At 54.2% G+C, this 24,491-nt stretch overlaps 10 protein-coding genes and 1 non-coding gene across 11 annotated transcripts; 5 read left to right on the top strand and 6 right to left on the bottom strand.

Annotated features, from left to right (window-relative positions):
• Positions 1–446: 446 nt before the first annotated feature.
• BO95DRAFT_417584 (glycoside hydrolase family 35 protein) lies at positions 447–4,233 on the top strand (the record flags this gene model as incomplete). The annotated part of the gene is made up of 9 exons (XM_025584420.1): positions 447–935; positions 994–1,070; positions 1,124–1,426; positions 1,480–1,746; positions 1,794–1,809; positions 1,857–1,952; positions 2,000–2,134; positions 2,187–2,856; positions 2,900–4,233. The coding sequence occupies exons 1-9, from the start codon at positions 801–803 to the stop codon at positions 4,231–4,233; spliced, it is 3,033 nt and encodes a 1,010-aa protein (XP_025440417.1). The 5' UTR covers positions 447–800.
• Positions 4,234–4,460: 227 nt separating this feature from the next.
• On the bottom strand, positions 4,461–4,531 carry BO95DRAFT_t207. Its single transcript has one exon. It is a non-coding gene; the product is annotated as a tRNA-Gly (tRNA).
• Positions 4,532–5,892: 1,361 nt separating this feature from the next.
• Positions 5,893–6,518, bottom strand: BO95DRAFT_321468 (BRcat and Rcat domain-containing protein; the record flags this gene model as incomplete). Its single annotated transcript, XM_025581802.1, has 2 exons — positions 5,893–5,953; positions 6,031–6,518. Coding segments are annotated over 2 exons (549 nt in total), but the record flags the coding sequence as incomplete, so codon positions are not given.
• A 723-nt stretch (positions 6,519–7,241) lies between these two features.
• Positions 7,242–9,345, top strand: BO95DRAFT_483613 (uncharacterized protein; the record flags this gene model as incomplete). The annotated part of the gene is made up of 5 exons (XM_025590303.1): positions 7,242–7,506; positions 7,560–8,281; positions 8,347–8,675; positions 8,739–9,175; positions 9,242–9,345. The coding sequence occupies 5 exons, from the start codon at positions 7,242–7,244 to the stop codon at positions 9,343–9,345; spliced, it is 1,857 nt and encodes a 618-aa protein (XP_025440415.1).
• A 774-nt stretch (positions 9,346–10,119) lies between these two features.
• BO95DRAFT_500231 (uncharacterized protein) lies at positions 10,120–11,154 on the top strand (the record flags this gene model as incomplete). The annotated part of the gene is made up of 1 exon (XM_025590969.1): positions 10,120–11,154. The coding sequence occupies one exon, from the start codon at positions 10,120–10,122 to the stop codon at positions 11,152–11,154; it is 1,035 nt and encodes a 344-aa protein (XP_025440414.1).
• A 1,177-nt stretch (positions 11,155–12,331) lies between these two features.
• BO95DRAFT_444671 (uncharacterized protein) lies at positions 12,332–13,501 on the top strand. Its single transcript, XM_025586935.1, has one exon. It carries the CDS (start codon positions 12,619–12,621, stop codon positions 13,276–13,278), a length of 660 nt encoding a protein of 219 aa, XP_025440413.1. The 5' UTR covers positions 12,332–12,618; the 3' UTR covers positions 13,279–13,501.
• Positions 13,502–13,830: 329 nt separating this feature from the next.
• On the bottom strand, positions 13,831–14,584 carry BO95DRAFT_515960 (uncharacterized protein). The gene is made up of 2 exons (XM_025591783.1): positions 14,284–14,584; positions 13,831–14,222 (listed from the first exon to the last, which is right to left on the bottom strand). Exons 1-2 carry the CDS (start codon positions 14,299–14,301, stop codon positions 13,848–13,850), a joined length of 393 nt encoding a protein of 130 aa, XP_025440412.1. The 5' UTR covers positions 14,302–14,584; the 3' UTR covers positions 13,831–13,847.
• Positions 14,585–15,012: 428 nt separating this feature from the next.
• Positions 15,013–17,458, bottom strand: bfr1 (putative nuclear segregation protein (Bfr1)). The gene is made up of 3 exons (XM_025586934.1): positions 17,077–17,458; positions 15,677–16,855; positions 15,013–15,624 (listed from the first exon to the last, which is right to left on the bottom strand). Exons 1-3 carry the CDS (start codon positions 17,203–17,205, stop codon positions 15,406–15,408), a joined length of 1,527 nt encoding a protein of 508 aa, XP_025440411.1. The 5' UTR covers positions 17,206–17,458; the 3' UTR covers positions 15,013–15,405.
• A 155-nt stretch (positions 17,459–17,613) lies between these two features.
• On the top strand, positions 17,614–18,899 carry BO95DRAFT_444665 (DNA-directed RNA polymerase core subunit RPB5). The gene is made up of 3 exons (XM_025586933.1): positions 17,614–17,857; positions 17,934–18,016; positions 18,084–18,899. The coding sequence occupies exons 1-3, from the start codon at positions 17,759–17,761 to the stop codon at positions 18,607–18,609; spliced, it is 708 nt and encodes a 235-aa protein (XP_025440410.1). The 5' UTR covers positions 17,614–17,758; the 3' UTR covers positions 18,610–18,899.
• A 268-nt stretch (positions 18,900–19,167) lies between these two features.
• BO95DRAFT_433511 (putative integral membrane protein Pth11-like) lies at positions 19,168–20,923 on the bottom strand (the record flags this gene model as incomplete). Its single annotated transcript, XM_025585096.1, has 2 exons — positions 19,168–20,509; positions 20,565–20,923. 2 exons carry the CDS (start codon positions 20,921–20,923, stop codon positions 19,168–19,170), a joined length of 1,701 nt encoding a protein of 566 aa, XP_025440409.1.
• A 2,029-nt stretch (positions 20,924–22,952) lies between these two features.
• Positions 22,953–24,396, bottom strand: BO95DRAFT_367418 (histidinol-phosphate transaminase; the record flags this gene model as incomplete). Its single annotated transcript, XM_025582788.1, has 3 exons — positions 22,953–23,991; positions 24,092–24,247; positions 24,311–24,396. The coding sequence occupies 3 exons, from the start codon at positions 24,394–24,396 to the stop codon at positions 22,953–22,955; spliced, it is 1,281 nt and encodes a 426-aa protein (XP_025440408.1).
• Between the last annotated feature and the right edge of the window lie 95 nt (positions 24,397–24,491).

The raw sequence follows: 24,491 nt of genomic DNA, 5'->3' as shown, positions 1-24,491 counted from the left end.
TAACGAGAACTCTCCGGTGGCACCCCACAGTCCAGCCATCCGCGAAGCTTGGACTGATTGGGTTCTGGGTCCAGGGTCCTTCCGTCATGGCGAGGCACCACATTGCTCCATTACCGTTGCGATGATCTCAATGAAGCGAGTGGCCTCGATACCACACATCAGAAATCCGTTCCTGCATGGGAGTACCCATACACAGGTACGACGGTCAGATGATCACCACCCGAAATCGACGAGTGTAGCGGGGAAGATAAAGAGAAATTGGTACTCCGTAAGTTGTAACGGAAGCCTGGAGGAAGAAGATGCAGGTGCGGAGAAGCAGAAGACCCCCGCAGCAAACAAACCACCAGCGGGTCTAACCCAACGGGGCACTGCCCCTGTGGAGGATCGACAGGCCGCTTTCCTCGTTAGTCTCTTGCTCTTCTTCCACCACCATCACTCCATCTTCTCGCTAGACTCAGTTGGCCACCGTTGATTGCCTGTATGCCTGTCTCTAGTACCTTTCGTTTTAATATGCGAGTCCCACTTCCCCTCTCTTCAACCTCGCGCCATATGATGTCAATGCGGCTGGTTCACAAACGAGGGTCGCGGCCCGGCTAAGATCCCAACGATTTTGGCCAGTATTCAGCCTACACAAGAGGGGTTGCCGAAGGCAAGCAAAGGGGGGGGGGGGATAAAATGCGTCACTTGCCCCCCCTGTTTTGCGGGGAGGAATTCTACTCTGGACCACACTGGGTACGGCAGTACTGTACCAATTGCTCTGGGTCGATACAGCTTTTGCGGCAAGCTCTATCTAACCCAACATGAGGTTCTTACCTGTCTGTGGTGCTGCCTTGCTGGCGGTGCACGCAGCTGGCGCAGCGGTCAAGCATCGCTTCAATGGCTTTACTCTCACCGAGCATCCTGACGCAGCGAAGAGGGATTTGTCTCAGAAATATGTACGTTGCTCAGCTAGAGACGAGACAATCGACATTGACTGACTGAGGGGAACAAAAGGTCACATGGGATGACAAGTCACTTTTCATCAATGGGGAGAGAATCATGATCTTCAGCGGAGAAGTTCATCCATACCGGTCGGTCATTCCACAGCTTATCTTCTGTATCGTTTCTGACGTTTCGAAAACAGAATCCCAGTTCCCACCCTGTACATCGATATCTTCCAGAAGATCAAGGCTCTCGGCTTCAACACGGTTTCCTTCTATGTCGACTGGGCTCTTCTGGAAGGCAAGCCGGGCGAATACAGGGCGGACGGCGTTTTCGCGCTCGAACCCTTCTTTGAAGCCGCTGCTGAGGCTGGAATCTACCTTCTCGCCCGTCCGGGACCGTACATTAATGCCGAGGTTTCTGGAGGAGGTTTCCCCGGTTGGCTGCAGAGAGTCGATGGAATCCTTCGTTCGAGTGACAAGCCATACCTGGAAGCTACTGACAAGTATGATTTGTGTTCTGTTCCCCTTACACAGCAGCATTTCTGACAGTTATTAGCTACATCGCGCACGTCGCCGCAACCATTGCCAAGTACCAGATCACTAACGGCGGTCCTATCATCCTCTACCAGCCTGAGAACGAGTACTCTGGCTCTTCGGGCAATGTCACGTTCCCTGATCCCGTTTACATGCAATACGTCCTTGACCAGGCTCGTAATGCGGGCATCGTGGTGCCTTTCATCAGCAACGATGCCTCTGCCAGTGGGCACAATGCCCCGGGAACCGGCGAGGGCTCGGTGAATATCTATGGTCATGACAGCTACCCGTAAGTCAAGGCCCTCTTCTGTGCTAAGCTATTACTAACTTGCTTAGGCTTGGGTTTGATTGTGTATGTACTTGCGCTACGGTGTTTAATTCTATGCTAATATCGCTTAGGCAAACCCTTCCACTTGGCCTGCTGGCAACTTGCCTACCAACTTCCGCACCCTTCATCTCGAACAGAGTCCTACCACTCCGTACTCGATTGTTGAGGTATGTTGTGTACTGCCATGTTGTGTTCTAGATCTAACCAGTAGTAGTTCCAAGCTGGCGCGTTTGACCCATGGGGCGGTCCTGGATTTGCCAAATGTGCTGCTCTAGTCAATCACGAGTTCGAACGAGTTTTCTACAAGAACGACTTTAGCTTCGGCGTTGCTATCCTCAACCTGTACATGGTGAGCTTTCTACACACTTCTCTCGGGTTCGCATGCCAACTAATGATCAAAGACTTTTGGAGGAACCAACTGGGGCAACCTGGGTTATGCAAATGGCTACACTTCCTACGACTATGGCTCGCCGTTGACCGAATCTCGCAATCTGACCAGGGAGAAGTACAGTGAGCTGAAGCTCCTTGGTAACTTTGCCAAGGCCTCGCCAGGTTACCTCCTTGCCACTCCAGGAAACTTGACCACTTCGGGCTATGCCGATACTTCCGACATTACCGTCACTCCTTTGCTCGGTAGCAACAACACTGGCTCTTTCTTTGTTGTCAGACACTCGGACTACACCAGCCAGGCCTCCACCTCATACAAGCTGAAGGTTCCAACCAGTGCTGGTAGTCTGACAATCCCTCAGCTGGGAGGCAGCCTGAGCCTCAACGGGCGCGATTCTAAGATCCACGTTGTCGACTACGATGTCTCTGGAACAAACATCTTGTACTCAACTGCTGAGGTTTTCACCTGGAAGAAGTTCTCTGACGGAAAGGTCCTCGTTCTGTACGGAGGAGCTGATGAGCACCATGAGCTCGCGATCACTACCAAGTCGAACGTGACTATTGTCGAAGGCAAGGCATCTTCCATCTCATCCAAGCAGACTGGAAAGTCTCTTGTGATTGGCTGGGATGTCTCGTCTACTCGTCAGATCATCAAGGTTGGAGACTTGCAGATCCATCTCCTAGGTAAGACTTTATATCTCATGATTAGGTCAATAGATCTGACTAGGAATAGATCGGAACTCTGCGTACAACTACTGGGTACCGCAAGTCGGTAAAGATAGTACATCAACGGAGTTCAGCACCCAGGCTGCAGTTGCATCATCCATTATTGTCAAGGCAGGCTACCTCGTGCGGACTGCCTATGTCAAAGGCAACGGCCTTTACCTCACTGCCGATTTCAACGCCACCACCCCCATTGAAGTCTTTGGTGCTCCGGCCACCACTCGCAACCTCTATATCAATGGAGAGAAGACCAGTCACACAGTCGCAAAGAACGGTGCTTGGACGACGGAAGTCAAATACAGCGCCCCCAAGATCTCGCTTCCGAGCTTGAAGGGCCTGAGCTGGAAGTACCTGGACACGCTTCCTGAGATCCAATCCTCGTACGACGACTCTCTCTGGACAGCCGCCGATCTTGCTGAGACCAAGAACACGTTCCGCCCCTTGACCACTCCGACTTCGCTATACTCGTCCGACTATGGCTTCCACACTGGCTACTTGATCTACCGTGGTCGTTTCGTCGCTACCGGAGATGAGACCACCTTTACTGTCGATACTCAGGGTGGCACTGCATTTGGAAGCTCCATCTGGCTCAACGATACCTTCCTTGGCTCTTTCACCGGTCTCTTTATCTACGCTGACTACAATCAAACCGTCACTCTTCCGAAGTTGAAGTCCGGCAAGGAATACGTCTTCACGGTGGTCGTCGATAACCTTGGTCTGGACGAGGACTGGACCGTCGGTGCAGAACTCATGAAGGCGCCCCGTGGTATCCTCAACTATGACCTTGCCGGCCACGACGCCAGCGACATCTCCTGGAAGTTGACGGGCAACCTCGGCGGCGAAGACTACCAGGATAAGACTCGCGGTCCTCTCAACGAGGGTGGTCTCTACGCCGAACGCCAGGGATACCACCAGCCTCAACCTCCCAGCCAGAAATGGAAGTCCGCCAGTCCTCTCGACGGTCTTTCCAAGCCCGGTATCGGATTCTATAGTGCTGAGTTCGAGCTCGACCTGCCGACTGGATGGGACGTGCCGCTGTTCTTCAACTTCGCCAACAGCACTACTCCCGACGCGTATCGTGCGCAGCTGTATGTGAACGGATACCAGTACGGTAAGTATGTGAGCAACATCGGACCCCAGACAAGCTTCCCGGTTCCCCAGGGTATTTTGAACTACCAAGGAACGAACTGGATCGCACTGAGTGTGTGGGCCCAGAATGAGGGTGGTGCCAAGGTGGAGGGCCTGGAGTTGAGCTACGAGACTCCGGTCCTGACGGCGCTGAAGGGAGTCAAGTCGGTGGATCAGCCCAAGTACAAGGCTCGGAAGGGAGCGTACTAGTTGGAGGTGAGGGAATTTAGGATTTATTTACTCACGTATATAGTTGAATTGAGATGACAAATGCGCTTGACTGGCAGTGACGCGATTTGCCAGTGATTTGTGATGTTAGAAAATAACCAAATCCCTTCAAATGAGATCATGAGATCAAGTTGAGGTCCATGACCAAATCGTGATCTCGAGAAACGGATGCTAAAAATGGTGGGTTTCCCAAAAAAAGGGAACAGTGTTGCATCATCCGTGAATCGAACACGGGCCTCATCGATGGCAACGATGAATTCTACCACTAGACCAATGATGCTACTTGATGAAATTAATCCATGCTTTTTACCTTATGAATCAATTTCTTATCTTGGCCAACATCTGCCACCACCTCTACTTCTCTAGAGATTCCGCAATAACTATTCGACCCATTGCTGAGCAAAACATCAGCTAGTATAGTCCTACTAGCTAGCTTGAACTTTGCTGAGAATGGCTGGCAGTTTATGTGAATTGCCGAGGCCTTGAACTAACAGTGTTGAGCTTTCAATCCATTCGATGCTATATATTCCTTCAGCTACCAGCAGATGCTCACCCACTCAACAGCCGGAGCACAACCTGGCAAGGACCAGAGGGGGACATACCCCAGCAAAGATCAGGCTCATATGCGCATTTCCGTACCGAAACAGAACTACACAGACCATCAAGACCCGAGATCGATGAATATGATACCTGCAAAAGCCCTATCGAATTTCAGAATCGTAAAGTACGCAAAAGTCAACGTGAGACGGTCAACACAGAGAAATAACATCGAGCTCCAGCCTCAAGTTCGACTCCGTTCCAAAGAAGGATACAGCAACTACCCAGACAACGAAATCCTGTTTCGCCGGTAAGTGGTGAAATCTCCAAAGTATGCAAATCCACGGCACTCCCCAAATACACGGGTACAATAGATTCAGAGATATGGCGCATCCTCCACGGTCTCCTTCCTTCACCGCACGATTCACCAGAAAACTGGATCTCTCCTGCAGTGCAGGAAGGAGAAGCTAGCCGCATCAAATTGCATCGTTGAACTTCCAGTCATTCTCATGTTGGCGCCGGAATTCGAGGACTTCCTGTCTGATCCGCTCCATATGGTACGCCTCGGGCTGGTAACTCCCACCGCGCCGAAGCTCTTGCTGGCGAAGGTGGCTGCTCACCATACTACCCACGGCGAGGTAACTCCGAAAAGGTTGGCCCCAGAGGTGGGAAGACGGATGGGCTTGGGAAGCCGGTCGAGGTCGCTGTTCTACTACAAGAGGGCTGATTAGTGGAAATCTACCCAACCGGGGTAAGGCCCAGAGGGACGGACGGGGAGGAGTGGAAGCCATCACCTGTAGGGGCGGGACTCTGGGGCGGGCCGCTCATGAACGGACCACCCCGCGGAGTGGCCGCGGGCGACCCGGGAGATTCTGGAGGATCCCGGGCACGGGCATGGCGACGGCCTGTGAATATTCCAAAAAGCCCACCACCCCGAGAGCGACGGGGGCTCTGGGGAGCCTCAGGGAAGCTCGCAGGAGGGGGAACATGACCACGATCCGGAAAGGCGGGGCCGATGTATTCGACGCTTCCAGAAGGGAGGTTTTCCGAGCGCTCCATGATCCGCGCGAACTCGTCAGCCCTGGGATCAGCAGCCGGACCCTTACACCCGCAGGTCCTCCAAACCCTACCACAGAAGTAGCAGAAGTCGACGCCACAAAGGCACCTAAAGGGGGGCACGTTCTGATTCAGTATCGGAGCCGCGGGAAAAACGAGGGGGAGCTTAGAGAGGTTCTGACTAACGCCACATGTTGGCATCCGGAATGACGCTCCACGAGTCGCCTACAGTGAGGACATGTTTGCCATCCGTATTTCCTCGCGGCGCTCATCTGTCGGTTGTAGTCGGTGTTTTGTGAGCAAAATCCCGTGTGAAACGGTTCCTTGCAGACAGCACACGTCTGGTGGCCACAGTTGGGACAATTTGCCGTGTTGTTGGCGATCCATGTTGAGGGGATGAAGGCAGAACACCGTCCACGCGAGCAGTATACTTTGTTCGGAGTCTCGAACTCAACCTTTTTCTTCTCGTACTGCCGGAGGGTCTCAGGTGTGAGGTGCTTGCCCACAGCGGCTATGTCATAGGGCCGTCCGCAGCATCTTGGAGGAAACCGGCCCCCTTCTGTTAGTGAGGACTTGAAGTAGCGTTCTAGGCAAGATGAGCAGTATTTATGCGAACAGTGCGAGCGTGCCACTTTGGCCCGGCTTATGTCTTCCGTGCAGCCAGTACATCGACGAGCTGGTGTCATTGGATATCTTTTCAGTCTCTGGCGGACTGAGTTGGCATGTGTTGGGGCTTGGAACTGGAAGTCAGCTTGTCTGCTGCTGATGGCTGTGTTGTTTTCGATGTCGTTATGGACGAGTAGGATGAGAAGGAGAAAAAGAAAGGAAAAGAGAGAGCGGAAGAAGAAGAAGAAGACCAGGAGGAGGACGACGAGGAGGAGGAGGAAGAAGAAGGAGAAGAAGAAGAGCAAGAAGGAAAAGGAGGATCTGCAAGTGGGGGTTGGGGTAAGGCGATTCATTCACAGTTCTTGATAGATCTCTTTCTTCGCATATTGCATTTGGATTCTTTGTCGATGTGAGACTGTGTCAGCAATGTGGGTGGGGGATGAACACTGAACACTGCATGACGGGGCCTGTTTGCACCGATCCTGAGACGGCAGTCATGATGAACACATCCGCGCAGGCATTCACTTCCCACACATCACTACACCGGAACTTCACTTCCTCCTATCCCACTCAGTCACCTGTTCGCTCTCGGGTTTAAAGTTTTGTGTTCTATCGAACTCCCCGCAAAGCTCAGTTTTACGGAGAAACATTCCGGTTTCAATCTTCCTAAACATCGTTCTGCCCGGCCACGGATGTGAAGCTGAGCATTTTCGTTCAGAGAAGACCATCGATTCCATCTACAGAGTCAGCTTCCTCTTGGTTCTCTCTTGCTTCTACAGACCCTCCTAGTGATGTCGTCCCAGCCCATGGAGAAGTCCTCGTCATCTGACGGGACCGGCGTCTTTACTCCGGCATCCTCTACAGCGGCTACTATTCCGACGGATCTGAAGAAGGCGAAGACACTATTTGGGAAATGCACTGTCCAGGGCTTAAACAAAGGCTACGTGTGTACCTGTAAGATGGGCACCGCCGAGTCCTTTGTATCTGCTATCGATCCAGACGCCTCGTGCACTGAATGCCATCACTCACTCAGCATGCACCTGGAATACACTGAAAGTAAGTTACTCAGAAAACCGTCCACAGATTTGTCTGTTAAGTGTCTTCCATAGATCCAGCCAAGGAACAAGCCGCCATGCTTGCACTATCACCACAGCCGGACATACACAAAGGACCTGAGATCTGTCCACGGATTGACACGTTGCTTGGGATAGCACAAGAGCTCGACACAAAACATGTCGTCTATGTACAAGGCTCCCCTGTGTCAGGCAAGACAACCCTTGCTCTTTTGCTGAGGGACTTCCTTCGCCAGACACGCAAGGTCATCTTCGTGAAAGGTTGGAAAAGGAATTGTAGCTCATTGAATTACCTGATCCAGGCAGCCTATGCGCAGGGCCTGAGTCAGGACGAGGTGCACGGCGATCTTCAGAGTGATCACAACAGCGGACTGGTGTTCATCTTGGATGACGCACACGAGACCTGCGGTGATTTCGACTTCTGGGCCGAGATTGTCGATGCCCGATTCGGCAAGCAGCATGGCCCTCGTTTCTGTTTGTTCTTTGCGCACGAGTCTTTGAGGACTGGATCCCTCGAGGCGCGCTTCAGCAGACCTCAACCTGTCTTCAAACCATCGCGCACAGTCACCCTCCTGCCCTACTGGCCGAGCTCCATGTATTCCGTCTTCTACACCCAATCCGAGCTACAGGATGTGGTCAAGAAGTACAGTGCTACGACCGGCTGCCCTGACCTGTCCCAGAAAGGTCGGGAGTGTTTGATGGCACTGACAGACGGCCACCCTGGAATGGTCGATGCCCTGCTGGCATATATACGCCAGGTGAGTCAAAGCCCCAGTTGAACCTGCCGTTAGTTCTCGCCGCTTTCTAGCTTAACCCTCAACAGTACGCAGGAAGAGACTTCCAACAATACATCAACAATGATATGTTGTCGCCCCCAACCGATGAATTCCGGGAGTTCCTGAGCAGCAACGACGCCCTCGAATTTATCCGATACCAGCCCGCCGGGAAGAGTCTGCCATCGAAGTACATGACCAACGGGATCCTAACCCAACCCATGATCGACATCCTGCTCCGGGTCCTCCGCCAGGGCAACATCCGCTTCAACCACAAGGACCCGGACTTGAAGCTCTGCGTCAAATACGGCTTCCTGTACACCTTCCTCGACTTCGCCAACAAGGTCTTCTGCGTCCTCCCCTCCAACCTCCATGCCCGGTGAGCCCAGCCATCCCCTCCCTACTCCCCACAACCCACCACTACTAACCCCAACCTAAACAGCTTCCTCGAATACGAACACAGCGGCATCTCCGAGCCCAGCTTCCAAGGCGTGGGTGGCGGCCCGGAGATCCGGGAATTTTGCATCCGCGTCCTGCAGTCCCTGCCCCCAGAGTCCCTGCAGAATACCTTCGCCAGCCGGCGGGGTCCTGCGGGTCGCGTCCGGGCCCGGGCCGATCTCTTCCAGGACGAGTTCTACCAAAGCTGCTGGAGCCACAACATCTTCGGCGGGGCGGTCACGCGCGACTGGACGCGCACGGCGAGCCCGCGCACGGCGGTCGAGGTGCCCGCGGTGGGCTGGCGCATCGAGCTGCTGCATGGGTACGGGGCGAGCTTCGATCTGCGCGCAATCGCCCGCGAGTGTGCGGATCTGGTGGCGCGGGGTAAGGTGCGATATTGGGTGGTGCTGCTTTGTGCGGGGGAGGAGGCGAGATTGCAAGGTATGTGCATTCCTACGGGAGCTTAGTGGTTGTGGGGAAGGGGAAGTGGGCTAATCTTTTGAGCAGGGAGCTGTGAGAATCTGCTGCATGTTGTGTTCAAGGATGATTTCGCCAAGTTCACGGTCAAGGCGTCGGGGGCTCGGTTGGAGTTTAATCTGGGGCAGCTTTGATGGGGTCGAGGATTACTTGGATCTTGCTGCTTCTGCTTGAAGGTCGCCGGGGCTAGTATGCGATGACAAGGTCACTGCAGGTTCTACAGGTTTCGTGGGTGCAGTTGGAATGGCTGACAGGGGGAAGTGTAAGAATAGAGTGAAGAAAATCTAAAGCATAATTGATCTTCAGTAATCTGAATTGATGACTACTTCTACGTCCAAGACAAATCGCAGTAGAGTTAAATGTAGCCTAAAGCTACTCGAAAATTAGATCATATTATCCTGTCAACTACGGAGTTGACCAGGTCGGGCATCTCGATCAGCGAATAAAATGAGAAAGAGCATAACTACGTGCAATCTACGCGAAACCATCATGTCTCTGGTTTCAGCTCCAGTCCCGGGGGACTGTCTCTTACTTCCTTCGCTTAGGTGCTATCCTACGCAGAGGAGCCGTGCCACGAGGAGCCGCCACATGCACAGGAGTCTCCCCCGGTACAGGAGTCGCCCCAGGTACAGGAGCCCTCGCAGTCACCCCATGCACTGCCGCAAGATGTCTAGATAGGCTTTCGTCTGTGGAGCACACATCGGGGCAGTAAGGGCACGTAAAATCATTATCGTGCTTCGTGCGGTGATGATACCACAAATCATGATCGGCCCCGTAATGCCGGCGACAAAGCACCCCGTCTACGATAAGGGTGCAATGAAAGCGGCCTCCCCTCAGAGCAAAGCTCACTGGGATCTTTGTAGGAGCACGCCCACGATAACGCCTGTTCTTACGGGGCTTCTGCGGCAATGATTGCGCCGTTGTCGGTGCACTGCGGTGGGGCTCGAGCTCGCGAGGGAGTTGGTGTGGATGCGGCGGGTGCAGCTGAGGATGATGTTGTATCTGCTGCTGCTGCTGCTGCTGCTGCTGCTGCTCTATTTGTGGATGATGATGTATTTGAGCCTGCTGTTGCATCCGAACTGGATGTTGCGCCGGCTGCTGATGTTGTGGCGGCATCAGAGAATGATGTTGCATCTGCAGCTGCTGGTACTGAGCTTGATGTAGCTGACGCTGGGTCCGTGACTGATGCTGAGGTTGCATCTGCTGCAGGTTCTGGTACTGGCGTAGGTGCTGAGGTTGCTGCTGGTGATTCTGTTGTGCCTGAGAATACCGCTGATAATGTAGCTGTTTTTGCTGCTGGAGTTGCGCTTGATACAGCTGACGCTGTGTCTGTAGCTGATTACGAGATTGCATCTGCTGCTGGTAACACTGCTGATGAGTCTGCTGTGCCTGAGAGTACTGCTGAAGATGCATCTGTACCTGCTGCTGCTGGTTTTGAGGTTGCATCCGCCGCTGGTGCAGGTGTAGGCGCTGAGGTTGCTGCTGGTGCTGAGAAGGCTGACACCGCAGAGGATATACCTGTTGTTGCTGCTGGTTCTGCCCCTGGTGCTGAGGAGTCCGAAGCTGCTGAGAATGCACCTGTACCTGCTGCTGGCTCTGATTCTGGCGCTGAGAAGGCCGACCCTGCAGAGGATGTATCTGTATCTTCTGCTGCTGCGGAGGCTGAAGCTGCTGAGGAGACACCTGCATCTGCTGCTGGGGCGGAGGCTGACAGTGCTGCTCCTCCTGCCCTGATCGAGGAGTCCGACACTGCAGAGGATGCACCTGTAGCTGCTCTGTGTGCTTCTTTTGCTGATGATTCTCTTCCGAGTGTTGGAAAGGCCGACACTGCTGAGGAAGCACCCGTATCTGCTGCTCGGGCTGCTGCTCTTGAGGAGGCTGAGGTTGCAGAGAGTGCACCGTCGCCTGTAGCTGCTGTTGCTGCTGCTGGGGCTGGGGCGTAAAGTGCCGCTGCAGTGCCTGCTGCTGCACCTGAGGATGATTCCGCGCCGCCTGCTGCTCCAGCTGCTCCCGACGAAGCCGCTGTGCCATTCTTCGCTGCGGACATTTTAACGACGATCTCCTGGATTGGGATGAATCATCCTCTTTCCAGACCCATTGTCTTCTCAAGTCCCAGGTTCCACCTCCGCCTGCTTGCGTCCTGTCTGCTGACTGGCTGAGCGGTATCAGGAGCAGTTGAGGTTGACGCCGTGTGAGCTAATGGCTATCTGTCGGTTGCGCATCGGATATCATTTCGGAGACTACTTTCCAATGGCAATCCACGCGTTGATGAATCGACCGAGGCGACCTCGTTCTGTTTGCGACACCCTACTATGAGCTGTATAAGCTATACTCGAGGTCTGTCCTAAGGGGCAGGGTGGCATGGGCTCCAGCATAGGCTGGAGCATAGGTCGTTGCGTCATTGGCGTTGCGCCGGTAGCAAACGCAGCTGGGTTGGACCCAGTGAAGTGCGGGCTGCTGTTCATCCTATGCGCGTGCTCTCCAGCCCAGTGCTAAGAGTCACTGGAAGCTTGTGCTATTTTTGTTGATAGCAGAGAAGCTTTCTAGAAAGTGTTCATGGCAAAACTGCAGATTGGCAGTGGTTGCCCGTCGTATGAACAAGCTCAGCAGGATTCACAATTGGACGGGCGTGGCAATGGATGAATGAGAACAGTGTGGTGATAGAGTCTTTCATTCCATCAGGCCATGATCACAGCTGGAACAGATATAACACTATGGACAGTGAGCAATACTTCATACCAAGGGTGTAAGAGAACCAATTACCTAGCTGGGTAATGAGCTACTGGTCGGGGGGTATAGTACTGATCGTACTGTACATCACGTTACGGTATCGGAGATATACTCAAACCCTGCTGTAGAATAAACTAGACAAGATCCTAGTGTGCTGTGAGTTTTACCTCGATAGCTGGAGCTGATTGACATGACTGAAGTACTGAAGTAGTTCTTTAGTATAGTTACACTATAGTTACACTATAGTTACACTATAGTTACACTATAGTTACACTACGTAGTTATGGGTAAGCGAGACTGACTCCACCCAGCGGGGAAGACCCGGCGGGTCGTCAGCTTTAGCTCCACTCCATTGATTGATCCATCGCATCTTCATCCATCCCAGCCACCCATTTATTGACTCGTACCTAGTTACTGCCTGACTGACCTTCGTCATCTCCGCTTCTACTTTTCCTCTTCTTCCTTCGTATCTCAGATTCAGATCTCAACCCAGGCATTCACTTCTCCCTTTGTTGCACAGTCGAACCCACAAGACTATGACCTCTCCACGTCTATAATCACGACTATCGCATACTCACTCACTCCACTATTTACTCCGTCCGCACTGCCAACCACCACCACCACCACCACCACCACCACCACCGTCTAAACAACAACAACAACCACCACCCCCAAAAATGCCACCCACCCATCTCTCCCCCCGAATACCCCCCCAAACCATCCAACAAAACCACGCGCGCAACGCCCGCGAATTCACCACCCTCCCCTCGACCTACAGCTACACCCCCAACCTACCGGCCGGCACAATCGTGGGCATCGTCCTAGGCAGCGTCCTCGGCTTCCTCCTCCTCCTGTACCTGATCTATCTGGCCCTGACCTCCGGCCGCAAATTCTCCCCGGCCACCACCAACGGAGATGGGACGACCCTCTCCGGCAGCACGACGTCCTCGCCCTCGTCGCACTCCGAGATCATCGTGGAAGAGAACCTCAGCTCGACGCGGTCGCCGCGCTCGCATCGGTCGCGACGGAGCCGACGGCCCGGGGGCGGGGGTCGTACTCGACGAAGGGAAGAAATCGTCGAGGAAGGGTACCTGCCCCCGCACGGACGGCTCCACCCGCCGCATTCCAAACATCATCAGCGGAATCGCCAGCACCCGCCGGAGATGGTGGAGGCGAGTGTGGTGTCCAGTGAGCGGTCGGATGTGGTGACGGTGATGGAGGAGCATTCGAGTGTGGAGGGCCCGAGGAAGCCGCGGAGGCCCGGGAAGGGGGGGTATCGGGCGGTGGATCTGGATGCGGTGGAGGGGTTGTCGGTTGATGGGAGTTTGAGGTCGTAGGATTTTGGGGAAATGAAGGATAGGATGGGATGGGACGGTGTTTTTTCTTTTGATACCCTTTAGTTTTTTTTTCTTGTGTTTTTACTGTGATTTGTGAGTTGTGCTTGGGTCCGCTGCAATGGATGGAAAGCATGAGTTATGAGATACAATGCTGCATTTGCATGGAGAGTTTGACTGAGATTAGGTCTAATGATAATGATGACGGCTGATGATGCCCGGTGTGTTTGTTTGAATATCAAATATCAATAAGGCGCATATCAATAGAGTATAGTATGGTATAGCATTCCCATCTCAGCCCTGAGCATAGACGACAACAACAACAAACAAAGCGAAACACAACACCAATAGCCTAGAAACCCAAGAAGCAACCCAATACTCAAAACCAGTCATTCACGCAGAAACGCAACGCCCAACACCCCCACCCTATATCACCGAAGTTGGTATAAAGGCATCCATCCTTCATCCACCCATCAATCAATCAATCAATCAATCAACCCACCCACCCACCCATCCCCACATAACCCGAACACAGTATAAAAGCATCCATCATCACCCACAACTTCCTCCACCTAGAACAAAATATCCAAACAACAACAACAAGCCAACGCCGCCATAATGCCCGCACACATGCCCCCACCCGACGAGCCCCCGCCCCGATCCCCTCCAGCATAGTACCCCTGCTGCGGCGGCGGTTGCTGTTGCGGATAGTACATCGGCTGCTGCTGCGGGGGCGGCGAGCCCGGATAGCCCTGGGGAGGGGGGTAGTAGCCACCAGCGCCGCCTTGCGGGGGGCCGTAGCCTTGCTGCGGGGGGTAGCCGCCGCCGCCTTGATTATAATAGTCCTGGGAGGCGCCGCCTTGGGGTGGGTAGCCTTGTTGCTGCTGTTGGTAGTGGTAGGGTCCTGCGTCGTGGACGGGGGAGGGGTAGGAGGGGGGTGGGTTGTCCTTTTTTTCTGGGGGTTAGTGGATGGGGTTTAGGATAAGGATGGGGGCCTGGGGAACGTACCGGTTTGTTGTAGGACATCTTTGTGATTTCTTCAGAGACGAAGACAAAGAAAGGGTGTGGTTTTTATCGGATAGAAGAGTAGGTGGTAGCAGTCCACAGGACAAGAAATGCGAAGAGCAAGGCTGTGGATTGTGGATTGTGAAGGAGAGAGTGCGAGAGCGAGAGCGAGAAAGGAAGAGGAGAAGTCGAAAATCCCATGGGCACTCACTCACTCACTCCCTTGGCGGGAGCCCGGATTAGGCAACCGATTTGGCGGATCTCCACGTAATTTCTCGGCGTGCTTTCTTGGGTCTTGGGAAGGATAGCGATGGCGCAGCAGTAGTCGTGGAGAATTGTGGCGGTGTTATTTATAGTTAGTTTAGAGGGGGAATCCATTGACAGCTCATTCTATTGTGGTTGTGGTTCCCTACGTCGCATCTTCAGCTGTTTCTGTCGGAACATCCATGCATTATTACTGGCATACTGCTGATCTTGACGGGTCTGCAGGTCTCCCGAGAGTGACGCGGCGGATGGGTTCATGACACCCGGACATCCCTTCTTATCTTATCGCAAATCTGGGGCATGCCATCCACTAAAACATCCCTAACCTCTTGAGACAAACCCGTCTGACTTCACACTTACGCAGGAGCATACGAACGTTGGGCACTCCCAGTCACCATCTCTTCCCTACAGCATCCATTCACCAAAACCACTTCACGCTGCAATTAGATTCGCTAAACGCTATCGTTTTCGCCAGGTTCGTCCACGGATTCAGCAGAAAAAAAGGTATGACAAGAAAAAAGGAAATAGATGAAATTGATTACAGAAGAAGGAAATGGACCAGCCCCAAAGCCGGCCCCAACGTACAAACGCACGGTTTTCAAAGGGGGTCACCAATACCCGTGTATGTTGGCTTCTTCTCATCAGAGGAGCAGGTCGAAGTGGAGGGGAGGATAATAGGAGGATTTTAGGAGGCAACAAAGAGATAACAGGAAAGTTATAAGGGTAGATGCAAAGAAAAGAACCAAAGTCACACGAATATATAGTCAGCTTTTGGGTTCTAACCATGCGCAGTCGCTGGTGCGGTCAAAATGCAAGTGCAAGTGCATGCAATGCAATGGTCTATGCGTCGGAGCGGCCCATTTAGGCCTGGTCCTCGACGGTGGCCTTCTCGAGCTCTTCCGTCACGTCGGCGACAGCGTCCTTCTCCTGCTTGAGCTCAGCATCCGCAGAGACCTTGCCGTTGACACCGCTGTTCTTGATGGCCACCTTCTTGGCGCCGTCGGTCGCCCGGTCGTCATTGGCAGCGGCGGTCTCCTCGGCCTCCAGGCGGGCAATCTCCTCCTGGGCCTTCTTGATGTTCTACGCATACAGTTAGTGGTGACCACGGCAAGCAAACGCAGAAAAAACTCACCTCCTCGGTCTTCGAGGCCTGGTTCTTCTTCCACTCGGTGATCTTGGCCGCGAGCTTCTCAATCACGGCAGGAACATCCGCCTGGTTCATGGGAGGGTCGATCTTGACCTTGGCGAAGTCCTCAATGACACCAACGTTCAGGTTGAACTTGGTCTCGGCCGGGGCAGCGGCGGCGGGGCTACCGTTGGCGCCCTTCTTGCCCTTCTTACCCTTCTTGCCACCGGTGCCGACGAAGTAGTCCTCGCCGTCATCCTTCTTCAGGACCTTCATGCCCTTCAGGCCGGAGTCATCGACCGTGCGGCCGATCTCCGCGCGGAAGTTAGAGCCCTCGTCCTTCTTGTCGTCCAGACCCAGCGCGGCGAAGTCGTAGGCGGGGTTGAAGTGGCGGATCAGACCCTGGCCGATCAGGATCTCATCGGTGTAGGCGGGGCGGGAGGCCTCCTCCAGCTTCTTGTCGGCGACCTTCTTGCGCTTCTCGCGCTCGAAGGCCTCGCGCTGGGCCTTCTGCTTCTCGCGGCGGACGCGCCAGGCCTCATCCTCGTACTCCTTGTAGGCCTTACGGGCCTTGTAGTAGTTGTCCTTGATCTCGCGGATGGCGGTCCACTTCTTCTGCTGCTCGGCGTGTAGCTTGGTGCGCTCGTCGCGCAGGGCGTTCAGGTTCTTGAAGGCGCTGTCCTGCTCGGCCTTGATGGCGTCGAGCTCCTTCTGGATCTCGTTGTACTTGTCGCTGAGGGCCTTGGCCTCGGGGTTGTCGAGGCTCTTCTTCAGGGCGGCGATCTGGTTCTTCAGGTCGGTGATGGCCTTCTGGGCCTCCTCGAGGCCGGCGAAGTTCTTGCGCTGCTTGCGCAGGTTGGAGACGTCGGAGAGAATCTTGCGCTCGTCGACCAGGCGCAGCGTGCCGGAGTCGACCTGCTTCTCGAGGCGGGCGATTTCCTTGTCCAGCTCCTCGACGTTCTTGAACGACATGCGACCGCGCGAGTTGTTCTGTTCCGAGATGCGGGCCTTGAGCGTGGCGTCCAGGGCGTTGATCTTCTCCTGGGTGCTGGAGCGGCCGGCCTTGAAGCCCGACTGCTTCTGGCGGATCGAGGACAGCTCGGCGCGGAGTTCCTGCTGTCTCTTCGCGGTGGGCGAGTCCTGGTTGTTGGGCTTGGCGGTCTCGATCTTGGCCTTGATTTCATTCTTGAGTGGGTGGTTAGCTCAATTGCCAGCAGGTCATGACCGGGGCCATGCAATTGGGTGTATAGCGGTCAAGTAAGAACCGTAGTACAGGAAGAAGGCGATAGAACCCGGAGGAAGGGAAAAGAGGCCACGGTGCGGAAACGCAGAATCCCGGTAAACAAAACAATGCGAGAGAGGCATGGTGAACGCCAATTCAAGTCATAGACAAGGGGAAAACATACCAGCTTCTCCTGAACAGCGGCGTGCTCCTTCTCGGCCTGGGCCAAATCGGCCTTGAAAGTCTCCTCATTGGGCTTGGTGGGCTTCACCTTCTGCTCCGTGGCAGGAGCGGACTTGGCGTCGACGGACATGATTGAGATGAGGTGAGGGAGAAGAGCAATTGACAGGCAAGAATTGATTTAGAATAAAATCAATCAGTCAATTGGGAGAAATCAACCCAAAGGAGAGGAGAAGTGGGGGTTGAGAGAGAAGGAGAGGGAAGGGGGGGGGGAGGAAGAAAGAGAGAAAGGGAAAGGAAAGGGAGTCAGTCAGTAGTTAGTGTCAGTACGGCAGTTAGTTCCAGTCAGTCAATCAGTCAACAACTGGAACTTCGTGCTCTTTTTCTCGGCCTGGCCCTCTTTCTTTTGGCCGGTGACTTTTGTCTTGTCTGGGCGGGCGACGGGCGGCGCTTAAGTTCCCCCCGTTTGGCGCCTTTAGCGCTGGGCCGCCGATTTTTCGAGAAACCGGCCTTCATTTTACTCTCTCGCATCCGCCTTTGACCTGCCACTTTTTTGCCCGCCAGCGTTCTTTCACCTCCACCTTTACTTGCATATCGCCGTTGCGGTGTCTATTTAATCTCTCTCTCTCTCTGACCTCAATTACCCTGCAACCTACACGCGCGACGTGTTTCCCCAACCCTTCAACATGGATGAGGACTACTCGACCGGGTCCGTGGACGCCGACCGCGAGATGACCAGACTCTGGCGCACATGGCGAACAGTCTTTGAGATGCTTTTGGATCGGGTACGCAGCTCTGCACCCTGGAGCTCTGGAGATCTCCCGCAACCTCTCATACTAATATGCATCTTGGGGGAAACAGGGCTACGAAGTCACCGAAGAAGAAGTGCAAATCCCGCTCGCAGACTTCAAACGAAAATATTCCGACCCTCTAGGCTATCCCGAGTACGCCAGCCTCCCTCCCTTCAACCCCCTCCCTGCCAAAAACTAACCCAATCCCCCAAATCACCAGCCGCAACAAAATGAAAATCAGCGCCCGCCCCACGGAAGCCATGCAAACCAAATACACGCCGCTGCCCAGCAAATCCAACCCGACCCCGCAACCCGACTGCGGCACGATCTACGTGGAATTCTGCCCGGACTCGACGGGAGTGGGCACGAAGCAGGTCCGCGCCTTCAACCACTTCGTGGACGAGAACAACTTCCACACCGGGGTGTTCATCACGCAGACGCCCATCTCCCCCTCGGCCGTGCGCCTGCTGAGCGGCGTCCCCGGCCGCATCTGCGAGCACTTCCAGGAGCAGGATCTGCTGGTCAACATCACCCGGCACGAGCTGGTGCCCAAGCATGTGCTGCTCAGCCCGGACGAAAAGGCCCGGCTGCTGGAGCGGTACCGCCTCAAGGAGTCCCAGCTGCCCCGCATGCAGCATTCCGATCCCGTCGCGCGGTACCTGGGTCTGCGGAAGGGGCAGGTCGTCAAGATTATCCGGAAGAGTGAGACGGCCGGCCGCTATGCGAGTTATCGGTGGGTACTCTAGTGCGGTATCTTTTTTTTTCTGTATAAGATGGGAGCGGAGGGGAGATGGGGTGGTGGGATTATCAACGGAGATATCCCGGCCAGTTATCATGATGCATCATGGTACTGGGTCCAAGGGCAGAGCGGGAGGCAAAGAAAACAAGAAAAATATTGTCTAATTACAGGCATCGGGCAGCATGGCGTAAGGGCGAAAAAGTTATTCTCTAACCAAACTCAATGTGTTTTCTTACTCATGGCTCTATGATTTGGTGATTATGTTCTGGCTGATGGGTGGCTTCACCTGAATACTACTCTACATATTGATTTCATCACCTTTGCACTACCCTACATATTGATTCAGAAGCTTTGCACACACGCAAGAAATAAGACTTCAAGTGAGTTTTGCAATGAATGCATTGAATGCTAACCAAAATTACTATACTATATGGTATATCTCATAAAATCATACCGAACTCCATAGCCCAACCAAAACCCGCCAATCCCAGTCCAGTTCCAGTGAAACACGCTAAGCTCAAATCAAAGACACGAAACGAATAATGATACAGGCACATTACGCTGATCATCGATCATACCGCCGCGACAGCAATCTTCCCACATCCTGGAGCTCGACATCATCGCCCTCGGGGATCGGGGTCGAGACTTCGGGCTGGGAGCGATAGGACGGCACGGGCGACTCCGGCGAATCGCTGAAGTGAACGCTCGATCCCCTGCGACGGTTCGACGCAAGAGAGCTACGGCGAAGGCCGCCAGGGCGGGAAGCAGAATTCGGGGCTACGGGAGATGATGGGAGTGCGTGGTGATGGTAGGTCGCATTAGGATCTGGGTTCAAGTCCGGCGAGCCGGAGGGAGAGACGGTAGCTCCGAAGTCGTAAATAGCGGATTTGCTACTGCCACTGGAATGGCGCGGTTGATGATCGGGGTAGTGGGACGGATGCGCGGTTGTGGGAGTAGGCGCGTTGAGCAGGCCGCCTACATCGAAGATAGAGAGTTGGGTGGGGGATGAAACCTCTCGGGGCATCCTGTGTGGAGGAGAGATGTTGGTCTCTACATATTCGTGGGGGCTGACTTTGATGTCGAGACTGCCTGTAGTAGACGTGTGGTCATCGTCCATGCCCCCCGGTCGCTGAGGGAAAGACCAGCTCGGGTTCAATAGGCCGGCGGGACGGCCTGTGAGGCTGTGATAAGGGGCAGCGACCGGCGCAGGACGAGGCAAATCCCTGTCTGAAGAGCATAGTTCCGGCTTCAGACGGATTCCCAGGCCTGCAGCCAGGTCTGAATCGCTGCCCCATTGATGGTGGGTGATGGTTTGGCGGCGAAAGGAGCTATAGTCCATATTCTCATTGACCGAAGCGGATGCCAGGGCCTTTTTGAATTTGTTCTTTTTGACGCCCTTGTCTCGCACGAAGGAGCCGATCACGACAGCATTGGACACTGCCGTGGCGACCAGTATCTCTAGCGATGCCAGAAGCGATCGGTACTGTTGCTCTCCATCATGCCAGATGACGGACGGTACCCGGTAGAGGGTGATTGCCACGAGAATCAGAGACAGGGCAAACAAAATAACAAGAGAGGCTTTGCGCTTCAAGGGCATGTGAGTCATCATGATAAATGGGATCGGAAATGCCACCAGCAGCAGATCTGTGATCACGTCGCAGGTCCCCATCACGATCAGGTTCGCATATCCAAGACGGCACTTCGGCCCTGGATCCGGCACGACCTGCCAGTAATGGTCAAACGGAGTGCATTCCGCGAGAGTAGCAATGACGACCGCGAGCAGGGTCGAGGCCAAGAAATAGTAGAGGGATTTGCGGAAAATATCGAGGGACCGTCGCCAGATCATACCCGAGACACGTTTCAAAAACTCGCATACGGTGAATTTTGCCGTCCAGATACTGCTCCCACTGTGTTAGCGCATGTGTCAAGTCACGAAATCAGCAGAGAGATTTGATCGCTCACAAGACAGCATAGAAGATGCGAGCGACCAATACCAGCTTGCTGCCAACAACCCTATAATTGATGTTCTCGGTAGACAGTCCGGCAGTCTTCGTGTTATTCGTACCCCATATCAAAATGACATGCACGCAGGCCATGCGGATCAGTAGCGGAATCACGCCAGCTAGCATAACCTTGTCTTCCATAAAGAAACGCTCGGTCCGGACGTAGCGTCCGCATACTCGAGTGACGATGATTGCAAGAGAAAACCCAGTCGCCCACCAGCTAACAAGAAGGGTGGAGTTGTTGTCCAGCTTAGTTCGAGGATTTGGGGGCGTGCTGTCGAAAAGCCCACGAGAACCCAGCATCCATTGTATACTCATGGCCGCCGAGCCACCTCCGAAGAGGGGCCAGTGGACGCTATGGGAGGGCGATCTCGATCTGTAAGTGATGGCGTGCTTCGCGCGCTTGGAGGTGGATTATTGTATACTATAATGACACTTCGCTTCGCATTCGAATGTCTCAAATCGGGGGAAATGTCATCGATGAGCACGTGCCCTCGAACTGGGGTACGTGTGGGGGAGCCGGGGCCAAGAAGAGGAGCCCCGGAGAATAATACCAGTCGGAGTTCCCAACAGAGGGTCTCGGTGGGTGGAGAAGACGTTAACCGTGTGATGATTGTCTGCGTAACTGCTAAGAAAGGAAGATGGCGGGAGATACCCCTTTGAGTAAGATCCCGGAAGAGGTTGAACATGACACTACTTTCTCACAGGCGACGAGAGAGGGGTAGAGGTTGTCAACTTGTCAACAGTGAAGGAAAGCGCGAAACTCATCCGGATTCACCGCCGTTGTGACGTCCAAGTTATTATATCAATGTCCGCGGTCAACCGAGAGTCTGTTTGGGGGATCTTCTAGGCGAGATTCCGGTTGCGACCGAGTCGCGCGAGAGCAAGCAGGGGTGTGTTAACAAGAGGTAGCTGTCACATCGTGATTGTCAGCCCGGCTGGTGAACCATGTTATATTCTCAGTGGGACTCATGGCGAGCCAGGATCTGACTGTTGGGGTCAAGGCGTTCCGATAAACTTCGCTGGCCGGTGAGGAGATAACGCTGGCCGACGGAAATTTAGGGGGGCAAGACGGGCAAGAAAGACGCCTGGGCCTTATCTTGGTCAAGGCTGGATTTGACGGAAGTCGGGGAAAATTGGACCAGAAGGAGTCGAGGCAATGGACCAGCCAGGGGAAAGCGATAGAGCCAGGATTGCACCATGGCGTTTAAGTCAGCCAATGGGTTGGGATATGACAGGCTGGTCGGATACGAAGCCCAGCAGCAGATGGGGTTGCAAGCTTGTGATATGCCTGGTCCATTTGCCACCGGGGGTTTGGTTTGGTTTTGCTTTTCTTTCTTCGTTTGCTGCATGTGAGCTGGAGCTGGAGCTTCCAGCAGTTCCAGCTCGAGCTGGTGGAGGAAAACAAAAGGAGAGAAGATGGGCTTTCGAAAGAGCTTTCAACAAGAATAATAACACGTGCAGGTGAAGGTACACCAGATTAGGTTTCGTATGCAAGCAATTCAATTGCCCGCCTGTGTTGACCATGCGATAAAGTCATTGTACTCGTATCACTCAACCTCGAGGTGAGTGAGTGAGTGGAGATAAGCCGATCTACCGACACGAGGGAAAGGGCGATCTCCGAGGATATCAATCACATCACATCATCACCTTCTCATTTTACGGACTACGGACTATATACAAGAAACACTCACCCACCTTTACTATCCAAACCTTCCTGAGGAAAGGAACGGAGCGCCCACGACTCCCCGCCAATTGCCCGATAGCCAAGTCTCCATGCGCGAGTCAGGCGTCCTTTATTCGAAATGAATCCTGGTCGGTTGCCTCGATACCGTGGACACCCGAGGTGGTGCCTTCCAGCAATCAATCATATGAGCACTATCTGTAAATATCCTGGAAACTCGAGGAAGAAAAAGTATAAATACAGCACTTCGGTGTGATTCGTTCTATAATCTCCGGAGTAATAATATGCGCCATGGGTTTTGTTTGCGAGCCAGGGACAGATAAGTGTTGAGCCACAGCATAAACGCGATTCCTACCGTTCATCTCCAATCTCCCCTGTTCGTATACGTATACGTGGTCTGCAAGCTGGTCAGGGGTAAGGTCCAGGTTTCAAGGAACTACCGACAGCATACGTTACGCTAGGGTAGAGGAGGAGCCGGGCTTTGCCTTGCGCTGCGTGAAAATCTCATTTCTATCTATGCATGGTCTGTCTGTCTTTGACTAAGTCAGTTAGATTAGGCTCCAGGCAAATGGCCCGATATTACAACAACCCAAAGAATCTAGATTTCCCCGAGGATACCGCCAAGAAACACCCCCCCCCCCCCTTCCCCTTTCCCCGATTTCATCAGTTCTGGCTCACTTGCTCTCTCACCGAGTCAATGCTCTCCCCTTTGTGGAGACCACCGAGAACGGTTCGAATCTCCCGTAGGAATCGGGTGACTTCCTCTTCCGTGCCCACAGTGATTCGGAGACAGCCCTCACATCCGAGTTCCTTACCTCGGAAGCGCACCACAACACCACGCTTCTCGGCCATGGCTTCATAAGCCGCCTGAGCGATCACATTGCTGGGCTTGCCACCTTGGCTGGCCGGCTTGTCCAGGATCTCCACCAGAAGGAAGTTGGACTCCTTCCCGCCGCGGAAGCGCCCGATACCGGGGATCTGCGGCAGCTCCTGGACCAGGCGGTCGCGCTGGGCGACAATCAGGTCGCGGTACTTCTGCATCACGGCCTGGTGGGTCGGGGAGAGCGCCGCGGTCGCAAGCGCACTCGTGGGGCTGGAGATGTTGTAGGGTGCCTTGAGGCTGTTCAGCAGCGTCGCGATCGGGGGGCTCGTGAAGCACACGCCCAATCGGATGCCCGCCAGGCCGAAGGCCTTGCTCAGCGTCTGCATGACCGCCAGGTTGGGCCATTCATTGACCCATTCGGCCAGACTCGAGCCCTCCGGCGCGAAGTCGATGTACGCCTCGTCCACCACCACGACCCCGTTCCACGTCGGGTGCTCCAGCACCTTCTGGATGTCCGACTTCTTGATCAGGTTGGCAGTGGGGTTGCCGGGGGAGCAGATGTACACCAGCTTGATCGAGGGGTCCGCCGACAGGGCCTCGTTGATCTTGTCCGGCTGCAGCTGGAAGTCGTTGTTCACGTCCAGTGGTACCTGCACGATCTCGACATCATTGGTCTGTGCGCTGACGCTGTACATGCCATACGTAGGGGGGCACGTCAGGATCTTATCCTTTCCTGGTACGCAGAAGCAGCGCAGGAGCGCATCGATCGCCTCGTCGGATCCGACGCCGACGAAGAGGCTTTCCGGGCGGAGGGTCTTCTGAGTGTGGTGGTGAGTGTTGCGGAGGTTGCAGAAGAGCTGCTTCAGTTCGATCTGGTGACTATCACATGTGTTCTCTCAGTGACCGAGAACCTTGCAATTGATGCGTGGTAATGGGAGAAATTGTGATTTAGAAGGAATCAACTCCGGCGGAGACTTACGGGTCGGGGTAGCGGTTCAACCCCAGAAAATCGATTTCGGGCTTGGGAGATCCGGTCGAGTGCTGCAGGGCACCTTCAGAGTCCAAGGCGAGACCCGGGCCGTAGGCATTCTCGTTGGCATCGAGCAAGATGTTCGTTCCGTCGTCCTTGTAGTCACTGACTCATTAGTCCGGTCCCGGTCGAGGATTGCTTGTGGGGGAGGGAGGGGGCAGAACACACTCTCGGGCGCAGCGATAAGGCTGTAGCTTAAGAATGTTGGGGCGCGCGCATTTTTGAAGGTCGAAAGGGGAGTTTCGTGAAGTCATCTTGTTGGATTGGTTGTTGCGATAAAGCAGAAATCGTTGCAGAATGGAAGGGAGAAGACGGAGGGGGAGGGGGAGTGGCGGCGGGGGAGTCAATC

Source organism: Aspergillus brunneoviolaceus (assembly GCF_003184695.1).
Source record: "Aspergillus brunneoviolaceus CBS 621.78 unplaced genomic scaffold BO95scaffold_49, whole genome shotgun sequence".
NCBI lineage: Eukaryota > Fungi > Ascomycota > Eurotiomycetes > Eurotiales > Aspergillaceae > Aspergillus > Aspergillus brunneoviolaceus.
Note: the sequence above shows the minus strand (reverse complement) of the source record. Positions and strands in the feature narration are given on the sequence as shown.